General features: G+C 39.2%; 2 protein-coding genes across 3 annotated transcripts; one reads left to right on the plus strand and one right to left on the minus strand.

Moving 5' to 3' along the window:
* Nucleotides 1–468: 468 nt before the first annotated feature.
* On the minus strand, nt 469–3,176 carry LOC308098314 (small ribosomal subunit protein uS17). The gene is made up of 5 exons (XM_080446626.1): nt 3,140–3,176; nt 1,880–2,020; nt 1,559–1,634; nt 1,152–1,281; nt 469–641 (listed from the first exon to the last, which is right to left on the minus strand). The coding sequence occupies exons 1-5, from the start codon at nt 3,152–3,154 to the stop codon at nt 518–520; spliced, it is 486 nt and encodes a 161-aa protein (XP_080302752.1). The 5' UTR covers nt 3,155–3,176; the 3' UTR covers nt 469–517.
* A 1,098-nt stretch (nt 3,177–4,274) lies between these two features.
* On the plus strand, nt 4,275–11,104 carry baxa (BCL2 associated X, apoptosis regulator a). Of its 2 annotated transcripts, none has more exons than XM_080447587.1 (6): nt 4,275–4,334; nt 4,782–4,830; nt 7,755–7,910; nt 8,013–8,148; nt 8,467–8,571; nt 9,668–11,104. In XM_080447587.1, exons 1-6 carry the CDS (start codon nt 4,304–4,306, stop codon nt 9,764–9,766), a joined length of 576 nt encoding a protein of 191 aa, XP_080303713.1. In that variant the 5' UTR covers nt 4,275–4,303; the 3' UTR covers nt 9,767–11,104. The 2 variants fall into 2 exon arrangements, with proteins under 2 accessions (XP_080303713.1, XP_080303714.1); XM_080447588.1 differs by lacking the exon at nt 9,668–11,104 and adding an exon at nt 9,217–9,648.
* The last annotated feature ends 198 nt before the right edge of the window (nt 11,105–11,302 follow it).

An 11,302-nucleotide genomic window follows, 5' to 3' on the forward strand; every position in this document is an offset into this window, starting at 1 on the left:
TATTTAACACCTAAAGAAAAATTTAAGTCTTAGCATTATCTCCAGTCACAGAACACATTGCACCCCTATATTTGCATGCCAATATCACCTTACACAGTTGTAAAGCAAACTTCTTGAAGCCCAATCAGTGATACAAAGTGGTTGTACCCGACGAGATAGCAGTACATCTAGGTTTATTGAAAACCCTTTCTAGACTAGAACACTAGGAGTGATTTTTGCAATTGCTGCAATTTGGGGCAATGAAGATTTAGAACCACTAAGGATGTTGTGTCATCCTTTCAACATTACTTGTGTAATTGTACCGCTTTGCAATCTGTTGGTATTCATCAAAAAATAAATATTTGTGTTGATAATGTTTGTGTAAAACTGTGACAAAAGAGCCAAATGGCATATTTGGTTTATATGCCGCTGAGCTTTCAGAGTATGTCAAACACATTTGAGTGGAGACAGACATCATGGACTACACAATTAACTGAACATTTTTATTTTTGACAAAAGTCAGCCAAAAACAGCCATCTTAGAACTTTTGGAATTGCTTCTTGGCTCCAGCTGCCTTTGTGACTTTCAGCACGTTGAATCGCACCGTCTTGCTGAGGGGGCGGCACTCTCCGACGATTACGATGTCTCCAACTGTGACGTCTCTGTGGTGGGAGAAGCAGACAACACATTGGAACTTCCATATGGCAATTTAATCTTAATTGCTTGTGCATGTGGAGAACAAGTTGCATCAGTATTGCCATTAGGCAGTGTCGTCATAGTCTTGTAGACTTGGAAGACCATCGTGAGAAATACATCATCTGCAGCAAAACAAGCTTCTACACTTAAATCCCAGTTGCTGGAAAAGCAGTTACGTGAGACAAATTACATAAACTTGGCTGGCTGTCCCCAATAACCATCTGCAACAACTTCATAACATGAATGTAAATCTGAAAATTATCGTCATCGTCTTAATTTACCTAAAATAATTAGATTGTCATCTTGAACGAACATTGGGTTTTTGGCCAGACATTCCAATTCCATTCCAATCTATCAATTCAAAAAAAAGATTCGCCTCAATTTCTCCACTTCTGGAAACAAGCTCACATCGTTCCCAGGTTAATTTATTGCAGGAACTTTTAATAAGGCTAGTGTAGGAGGTGCCTTGAAGGTACCTGAAGGCAGGTGACAGGTGGACAGACATATTCTTGTGCCTCTTCTCAAAGCGGTTGTATTTGCGAATGTAGTGCAGGTAATCACGTCGGATAACAATGGTTCTCTGCATCTTCATTTTGGTCACCACACCTAAAAGATAAGACAGGGAAAGAGAATGTTAATACAACTGCAGATGCTAAAGCCATGCAGATATTAACCAATAACAGTCAATTATTCAGAGAATGTACTAATCCAACATGGATCAATGTCTCTTTAGGCAGGTCTACATCAGTGTTGCCAATAGGCAGTTGTCGTCAGAACCAAAATGGCTTGGAAGACCATCGTGAGAAATATCATTTGAAGACCCTCGACAGTAACAGTAAATGCTGAACTTGTGCTCATGGCACATAGATCCCTTGTGACTCACCAGAGAGGATGCGGCCACGGATGGAGACATTTCCGGTGAAGGGGCATTTCTTGTCAATGTAAGTGCCGTCAATAGCCTAGAGATAATACAGAAGATACTTTTCTTTAGCCATTTGTACATTTATAACAGTAAATTCAGGATACAAGTTAAAAATTAACTGCATCAGCTATGCCAATAGGCAGTGTCGTCAGTGCCCGACAGGCTAGGAAGACCATCGTGAGATAAACATCATTTGCAGGTTTGAATACTAGAAAAAGCTATAATCTAACACAATCCGCTCATTCAATATTGCCATTATTTTATTTGATAACTTGATATTACCTCTCTTGGGGTTTTGAAGCCAAGCCCAACATTCTTATGGTAGCGAGGGAGCTTTTCCTTGGACTCCTTGCCACCTTCAGTGGCCAGAACACGCTTCTTGTTCTGGAAGATTGTAGGCTGCTTCTGGTAAGCCCTCTCGGTCTGTGGAATGACACATGAGCAATTTTAGGCCAATTGATTTTCTTATATTGATCATGCATGTCCTTAAAACAGAATAAGCTGCATCAGTGTTGCCATTTGGCAGTATCGTCAAAGCTTTGTGGGCTTGGAAGACCATCGTGAGAATACATCATATGCAGGGAAATAAAGCTGCTACACTAAAATCTCCACTGTAGGAAAAGCCGTTGTATTGGTCAATAAGGAATTCATTACCATTGTCTAAGTTACATATTGCTTGGTTGTTTGTCTCCAACAGTACTAGAGAACAGAAAATATATGGCATATTTGAAAATTTATCATGTCCGTCACTTAAACTGCCTTTGGATAAGAGCACCCTCCTACCCAAGTTCTTTCTAAGTTAAACTAGCGAAGCTTGTCATTAATTTCTCATTGGTTTGGGGTCATTTGGAACAAACTAGAACATGTGACAACTCCAGTCCAGGCAGTAAAGGGGTGTCCAGGGAGGCAATAACAAATCAATGGATGAAAGGGAGCCCAACATAACTCCAAGAAAAATGTTCGCATAGTTTGTGCCGACAAGTCATTCCTTGTACATTTTTCCACTTCAACAAATCAAACTAGAGTTAAACATTACTTAATCATAAACCTATTTAGAGTCAAACATAATGAAATGTTAATGATAGCATCTTCCAAGTCACATTAGCCATCTCGAGAAACTGCAGTTAAATTAGCCATCACGAGACGTTCAGCCACCATTTACATACGTCAAATTGTCACATCACAAGACAATTATTTTGGGGTTGATATGTAACGTATTTTGGGGTTGATATGTAACGTAATTGACTATGAAAGTCAACAATCATTTACAAATTCTGCACGGTGAGCGAACACTGGTGGAAAGCTACGCTAGTTAGCATTGTAGCTAATTTCCTCCATCTCTGGACCGCACGCGGAGTCGCGGACACACGATGATGAGGTGATTACTTTTAAGCTTTAGAATGCTTCGCCATGTCTGGAAACTTCTCCGTGTTGCATATAAGGAACATGTAACGATGGAAAAGTGATATTCTGCAGTCAAACTGCGGGGGGAGGACGTGAAAACAACGAGTAAATGTCGCCACGCCGTTCTCTGGAACCTACTTGTGTGTCCGCCATCTTCGCGTGCCGAGGTGTAAAGAGGCCTAAAGATGCGCGCGACGCACGGAAGTACAGGAAGGCGCCGGAAGTGACGTTGAGAACATGGGCCAGGCTCGAGAAATCTCTGCAACAATATATTACTTTTGTCTTTACTGGCAAAAATGTACTGTTTGGCTTCAATAATAATAATAATAAAAGGAGAAATGCATAATTAATTTGATCATTGTTCTAGCAAAATGTAATATACATAAATCTAAATGTAGTCAGTCATTCCAAACCTTTCACTGTGTTGATGTTGAGATTGAAGCCAAGAAGTACATTAAAACAATATGTGACTCAAAAGAAATCTGCAGGAACTGTCCTTTTGTGTTAACTCTTAAATGTTTTCTGTTAGTAAATCCCCCTGGCTCTGATGTTGTTGTATTGTTTGTGTTTATTGTGTTTGTGTATTGTATTGTATTGTATGTTATGATTATTATAAATAAAGATTTGTGAAACAACTTTTTTTTAAACTCTGCAACAATATTTATTTATTATTTAAACACGTTGCTGCTTTGTTGATCTGCGTGCGTGACACCATCATACTGGTTTACTGCTCAGTACTAAGATCCGGTCCAGAGCCCGCCTACTGTATCCTGTAACTTAAACGCACAAATACATTCACTTACACAGGCCATTTCCGCAGCTGGTCTGGGACCGGATCTACAAACTGCAAAGTGAACTGACCCCAGTCAGTCAGTCAGTCAGTCAGTCTACTAAACACCTGCAAGCATCCATCTGATTCCCATAAACCAGTGGTTCCCAAACTTTTTAGCTCAAGACACAAAAGAGAAATTAAGACGTTTGCCCGGGACCCAAACTAGTGAAAATAGCAGATCTACAAGCTCACAATGCGACGCTTCGAGCTGCTTTGTGAGCTTGTAGATCGGCTATTTTCACTACTTCTCTACTACTTCTTAAACATATTTTTTTATTCATGAAATTCTTTTGAAAAATCATTGAAATGTATTTTTGGTATGTTTTGACATTTACTCGTAACCCATAACAATTGGTCCGCGAACCAAAGATGGGTCTCGACCCACCGTTTGGGAAATAGTGCCATAAACAAACATTGTGTCACGTGACTTTACGGAAGCGGCCGGGGTTCTATGATACAAGCATTTCAAGATGGCATCGTCAAAGGGAGGAGATGATTCAGGTGGCTATACTTTAAAAGTACACATCACGGTGACTGGGTGACACTGACGTGAACGACAATATTAACAAAAACGAATTGTCATTTGAACTAGCAGCATGTTTTTGAGGTTACATCTTAGTTATCTTGTTAACACTGTCATTAGCTTAACTGGCTAGGCTAGCTTAACTGGCTACACACGTTAGAGTAACGAGTAACTATTTACATCAAGCTATATGAAGTTAGCCAGCTGTGTAGGACAGATGGCGCGTCTGAGTAAGAACGAAACAGACAACAGTGAGTCGTCGTGTTAGTGTTACTATTTGAAGGTTACGTTCATCTGCTATCTATGGGCTTGTTATCTAGCCTGTTAGCCAGCTGATGGTTAGCCTTGAAAGCTAACGTGGTTTTTCCACATTCTGATCTTAATCTGACTTTGTATTATCTAAACATTACATATCTGTTTTTCAGGCAATACTGGAGATCAGGTGGTGGAACTTGGAACGGTGCTACTAAAGAAGTAAGTAGCACTAGCAGGCCATTATGATTCAGACTGATTTAACTGTCCCAAAGGGCAAAGAAGATGTTGCTAGGCTGGCTCAAGGTAGAAGACAGAGTACAACAACTTGCAATGGGCCTGGTCTTTAAAATACTCAGAGGAACAGTGCCCATGTACCCGTCAAACTTCTCTAGAGCTAGAGACGCCCAGGGGCACAAAACCAGAGGGAGCTCCTCTGACCTTGTTTCACCCTAAATTCAGCACACACATGGGGAAAAACACATTATGCCATTAAAATGTGGAATGCCCTACCAACAGCCATAAAACATCTTCCCCATCCCCATTTAAAACTGACCTTAAAGGGCAAGACCACTTTGGTTGAGGTTTGGGTTGTGTACTTACCTTGCCATGATTTAACTCCAAAGGTTCAGACAAGTTTCTTTATTTAAAAAAAAAAAACAGTACTGGGTTTGGTGATGCTCTATATTGTCTGAATCAACTTTGTTTGTGTTTGTTTATGTGCTAAAAGAGTGACTTTTGTTACAGCATACAATGTAAGTCAATGAGGAGCATATTTTGAATTATCAATTTCTAATCACTGGAGCAATTATTTTTTATTTCTTGTCCACCTTTGGAGTTAAATCAGGGCAAGGTAACTGCACAACCCAAACCTCTACCAAAGTGGTCTTACCCTTTAAAACATGTCTGTCTCCAATTACATTTGGACTTGGACAATTTTATCCCCTACTTGCCCCGGAGAGTCAAACAACGCACTCCCTCAGTGAGCTCCACTGAAGGAGCCCTGTGGGAGTGGCATCCTCTCGCCCTCACCCCACTTCTTTCTGTAAATATAGCTACTATTGATTTTAGTGTTGTTGCAGTGATATGTAATGTATTGTATGTCTTGATCATGAATTGAGTACAACGGACCACAATGGAAACAAGCCCCCCCAGGCTTTTTGTGTTATGCTTTTAGCATGGCTAAACAGTACTGCTGTACGTTTTTTCAATGTTGCTAATAAAGTATTCAATCAATCAAAAGACTCACAGAGGCAAGGCAGTTACATGCCAAAGGCAACAGATCATATCACAGTTTCCGCTATATAGCCTGATAAAGGAAAGAATAAATGAATGAATGGTGTAGCGGTTAGTTCTCCCAACAGTGTGTTCACACTGTACCGTGTCATTCAAGAAATTCTATTTGCGTACATGCAGTACGCAAATAGAATTTTTGGAATGAAGCGGTTAGAAAATTAGCTTCTTGTCCGGACACGAATGGAAGTACACAACTTATTTTGCGTGTGGTGTGAACACACCTTGTGAGGCCGGCCTGACGGCATTACAGTGAATTCACTGGGCAGACAGGTTGGCTGATAATTCCATTCTGTTTTCTATGCCACCTGACTCTATGCAGACTTTAACAATACCATTTACAATACCAAAACAGTTTTCCAGGCCTGGAAAAGGTTTGGAATTAATCAAATGGTTTGGAAAATGTTATCAAAATTATCAGATCAGCAACTTATGGAGAAGGGTAGAAAGCAGAATATTTCCTTTGTATCTTTATTAGCAAGAAGAAGCATATTATTGGAGTGGAAATCAACACTGGCCCCTAAAGCATCTATATGGCTTTAAGACCTCATGATGTATCTACATTTGGAGAAAATAAATTCTATCTGAGGGATCACCGGGAAAATTTGTTCAGTTATGGGGCCCTAGGATTAAACATAACTAAATTAAAGAAGCTACAGGACAAATAAAACAACTACCACCATCGATACGTTGACAAGCTCTAGGTTAACACGTTTTTTTAATATATACACACCATATGTACCATGAGGGAATGCCAGGAGGGATAGCGAGGGAAATCATAATTACTATATGAAGTGAATAATTTGTATTTATTATAATTTATTTTTCTTTTGAGTTATGTAATTGTCAGTATGTTGCATGTTGTATGTTGGACCCAGGGTGGGGGGTAGATGTAATGGCACAATTAATACACTTTAAACATAACAACTTTTGACATCCTATGGCTATTGGATACCTTTTGTATTTGTCAAAAGCAATAAATACCTAGGGTAAAAAAGAAATAAATGGTTTGGAAAATGTTCTAAAATGATATAATTTACAGTTTTTGGCTATTGATTTTATTTAAAAAAAAAACCTGTCCCAAAACATGTCTAGCATTATGTGAAATACGCGTGGCCTGATGTATACAGTACGCCACTTGACAAAAATAATAGATCTATAACGTACATCTGTATGTTGCACCGTGATGCATTGTTAGCTTGTGGATCTGTTCTGTTTGTCACATGACACCTGCTCGAGTCTGTTTTGGTGCATTGATAGAACATTGGTGTATATACCCTCATTATTGCACCATATGATTGATATGGGGTATAATTCTTTGGAAAAGTTATGGAACAGTTTTGAAAATTAATTGTCAAAAATGTGTGGGAACCCTAATGACAACCAATTAAACAAGAAGAACAGCAAATAAATGATGAAATGAGAAGATTTTTAATTCATGTTTGATTTAAAAATAAATAAATACATAAAATAGTTTCACGGACACAAAAAGATTTAAGCTTCCACAGTAAGTGAATTCATTGTTGTCCCACTGTGTTCACGTCAATTTTAATTTGAGTTGAGATTGTTCCTAGATTCTTATGTGTCAAAAATGTGAACATCCCCGCCATATATAATGCTGCCTTTTTGGTTTCACTATTCTGAAATAAATAATCAATAGTTTAAACGAGGAAGTGTGACGAAGGCACAACCGTTTACTGAAGAAAAGACTGTGGTGTCATCAGGGAAGTAGTTAAGTCACCTCTTTCTCGCAGTAGGTCACTAGGTCCCTTATCGTTTCCCCACAAAGACGCAGTATTATGTGATTACTTTGCTATCTATTTTTATCTATCTCTTTGTGGCCTCTTTTGCAGTTTCATTTTTGAGCGGGTCCAACGTCACGGGAACCATACAGCTGTGACCCGGGAACAGCTGGGCGGGGGAGAGCTGGTTGACCCAAACCACAAGAAGCTTGGCCAGTGCCTGCAACAGATTGGAGATGAGCTAGATGGAAATGTACAGCTCCAAATGTATGTGACTCCAGTGGAATTCCAAAATTCTGTCGTAACAATGTTCCATGAATTTGAATATAAACTTTGAATTTGTTCCATTGCATTTTTCCCCCTCTCCAGGCTGATAGATAATCCTGGGCTCAAGCCTTCACAGGACGCATTCATAAAAGTTGCCTGTGAGATCTTTTCAGATGGAAAGTTCAACTGGGGCAGGGTTGTAGCACTGTTCTACTTTGCCTGCCGCCTTGTCATCAAAGTGAGTGAGATAGTCCCATCCAACCCGCTTCTTCCAAACAGATATTGATAAATAATTATGGAATGACATGAAACTATAACTCTTAAAGGGATAGTTCACCCCCCAAATTACTTTCATTTTCTCCTAGCGATTACTCACCCCATGGAGCCTTGACTCAAAGAGTCTCCGCCGGTCATCAAATTATTGGCTTAGGAATGCGACAAAAAAAAAAAAAAAATCCATGATTTCAAGGTTTCATGTGGTGTGTAATTGATAGAAAATAAGTCATTTTTTTTGGTGAACTATCCCTTTTTAAGTCCTCTTCTCTCATCCATTCAGGCTCTGGTGACCAAAGTTCCAGACATTATTAGAACCATTATTACATGGACCATGGATTACCTACGTGAGAACGTGATTAACTGGATCAGAGAGCAAGGTGGCTGGGTAAGGAGGAGCCAAAGGAAAAACATTCCATTTGAAACCAACCGGCAGGATATTTTTCATTATATTTCTTGTGAGAGCTGCTAGCAGGTCAAGGACCGCATATGTGTTAAATCAGTTGATGACAACTTGTCATTTTTGTGAAATAATTGTCGCAAAGAAACCATCCCACCAGGCTATGGATTGCACGTCCCGCTAGGGCTAGGCTATGTACTGGAACGGAAAATGTCCGTACGGTATCAAAACCACTAAGTCAAACTTTCACTGCATACAAGATTATTATTATTAGGGCGTCCCTACTAAGGCTGTTAATGGAATTCTAATATTTTTTCGAATATTAAATATAAAAGTGTTCGACTAACTCAGACTCGCTCGGTAGTAGGTGTTAGAAAGCGCACATGTTTAATCATCACACAACGTCACTTAAATTGATTCAAAACGGGTCAAGATGAAACGGGTGATTCATTTGGAAGTGATGGCAGACCGTTTACAACGAGACCCGACCGAATGTGTACTGATGTGGATTGTACCTCACGATAAAACTCCCTCAATTGTCACATTTCTCTTGTAGCCTACCTTAATTTGATTTAAACAAAAAACAAATAGATTGTTTTGATTTATAATTGACCGTTTCATTTCGAGGTAAAGATTGCTCCAACTTCCATCACAGCACAATGAGCAAATCCTTGGAGGGATGTGTCTCTGTTCTCCAGATAAGTTCGGGCTTGTATAGGCCTACAGCTTTATTGGCTTTAGAATAAAAATGTGTATGTAAGTAATCATTCATTTGATCTAGCAAGAGAGGGCGTTTCTCAGCACCAACCGCGGCCGGCACATATAGAGAAAGAAAGAGACTTCTGCTGTGTTTGAAATTTGAATTAAGTTTGACTGCATACAATATTTTATATAAAAACATTATTTACATTCGAAATTTTATGGTGTTTTAAAAGGAATATTCAAAAGTCATTTTTGGTCGATTCTGACAGCTCTAGTCCCTACTGGCGGAGATTTGTGCTCTTCTAAGCAAACATTTCTAGTTTTTATTGCTTTGTTGATGGTAGTTGTCAGCAATGCTATCTTTTCCTCTTTTGATGTTCAGGATGGGATCCGTGCACATTTCGGCACTCCAACCTGGCAAACTCTGGCGATATTTGCAATTGGGGCTCTCACCGCTGCGCTTGTTATTCGCAAGATATGAGAGGGTGAAGAGAAGAAAGGAGGATGCGACGTAAACAGACTGTGGTGAGTCAGGCAAGATAGGCGCAAGACAGAGGAAATGATGTGAGGGAAACACAAGGGACGATTCTGAGGACTATAGAGGTGATGGAAGAGTCAGATACAATAAACCACTCGTCTGTTCCACCTTCCGTTGATGTCCAAGAATCAGGAAGTACATTGTCCAATGTCCGTACCTGTGTTCCCCATGCCGCCGAAGATATGTGCAGTGCTTGATGACATGCACTACAGAAGGGTAAAGAGATGGACCGACCCGACCAAGGCACACATTTGGAGTAATTTATTTTTAGTTGGTACAAAAGTCACTGCAAACCTTTTTTGCAGCCTCAGTCCATCATCTACATAGCACTTTCATTCTTTTCATTTTTCTCCCATCTTCCAACTCTCCATCCACTTCCTTGTGGTGTCTCTGTGCTATGGTATGCATTTTTGCATGTGTCAGTGAGTATTTGCTTGTGAAAATCTGTGAAATCATGCTTTAAAGACCTTGAAATTGGAAAAATAATAATGAATGTTGTGATGCAACATTCCTAACTTTCACAAGCTCTTCGGAGTGGATATTGATGAAATTAAATAAATAAAAGAGTTGGAGGATGCACTTTAGATTATAAAGTGACACATTTTTAAGGATTGGCTGACTTTACTACAGATCATCAAACGAAACAATTCTTTACGATGTGGAATGCTTATTATGAAAGTGCCTCTGATTTTGAAAGTGAGCAGTGTTGTACAATTATATGAACCCTATTGAGAAACCCAGTTAAACGCAGCTCCTTTTTACCATGGTATCTCTCCCTCTAGATCCTTATGAGGCCTTCCACAGAGTAATGTGACCTTTTCATGATGAAACAGAGGGCCAGATCATGACGTTTTGTTTTGGTGATCTTTGGCTTAGGAGAGGTTCAGCTCTCCTCAGTGCAAAGATGCATGACAGGCATGACTGCATTATTTTCCATGGGCTCTTAAAGACTTGTTGCATTTCTGACACAATAAGCACTGTGCATTACTCACAGATAATTACCTCACTCTAAGCATAGTGTTCAATGTACTGTATTTTTAAGTGAGCTTTTCAATCTCAAACTATAATCCTACCTTCAACATGGAATTCTTTTTATACATTTTCTTGTTTGTCAGTGCCTTGGTGGTGTTTTTCTTTTTTAAACTATCACTTTGATATTCCCAAATTTTCACCTTTTCTATCACATTTGTAAAACAAGTTTGTTTTGTGATTCCCCTCAGAAAACCTTTTTGCAGTGACATTTTGTATGTTGTAATACGAAATAAATCATTTTTATGACTTCCTATGAAATATGTGTTATCATGGTTGGGGTGTGGAGAAATTAAATCAGGTTTAACAATCTTACTACAAAACTGAGGACAGAAGCATGAAAAAATGGCCATAACCTTTTTAATTGTATGTTTTTTAACATTCTAAAGTGATGCTTAATGACTGCTCGTAACCTGGTCTATTAGATAGTCTATAAATGGCAAAATGTGG

The sequence above is a fragment of the Gymnoscopelus braueri genome (assembly GCF_963280865.1).
Source record: "Gymnoscopelus braueri genome assembly, chromosome: 13".
In the NCBI taxonomy this organism is placed as follows: domain Eukaryota; kingdom Metazoa; phylum Chordata; class Actinopteri; order Myctophiformes; family Myctophidae; genus Gymnoscopelus; species Gymnoscopelus braueri.

Bases quoted from the DNA above. Each gene is read 5' to 3' on its own strand.
- LOC308098314 (XM_080446626.1), bottom strand. The intron at 1,282-1,558 runs GTGAGTCACAAG...CTTATCTTTTAG, and splicing joins CCGTGGCCGCATCCTCTCTG to GTGTGGTGACCAAAATGAAG. The intron at 642-1,151 runs GTACCTTCAAGG...CTCCCACCACAG, and splicing joins CACCTGTCACCTGCCTTCAG to AGACGTCACAGTTGGAGACA.
- baxa (XM_080447587.1), top strand. From the start codon at position 4,304: ATGGCATCGTCAAAGGGAGGAGATGATTCAG. The intron at 8,149-8,466 runs GTGAGTGAGATA...TCATCCATTCAG, and splicing joins CCTGCCGCCTTGTCATCAAA to GCTCTGGTGACCAAAGTTCC. The intron at 8,572-9,667 runs GTAAGGAGGAGC...TTTGATGTTCAG, and splicing joins TCAGAGAGCAAGGTGGCTGG to GATGGGATCCGTGCACATTT.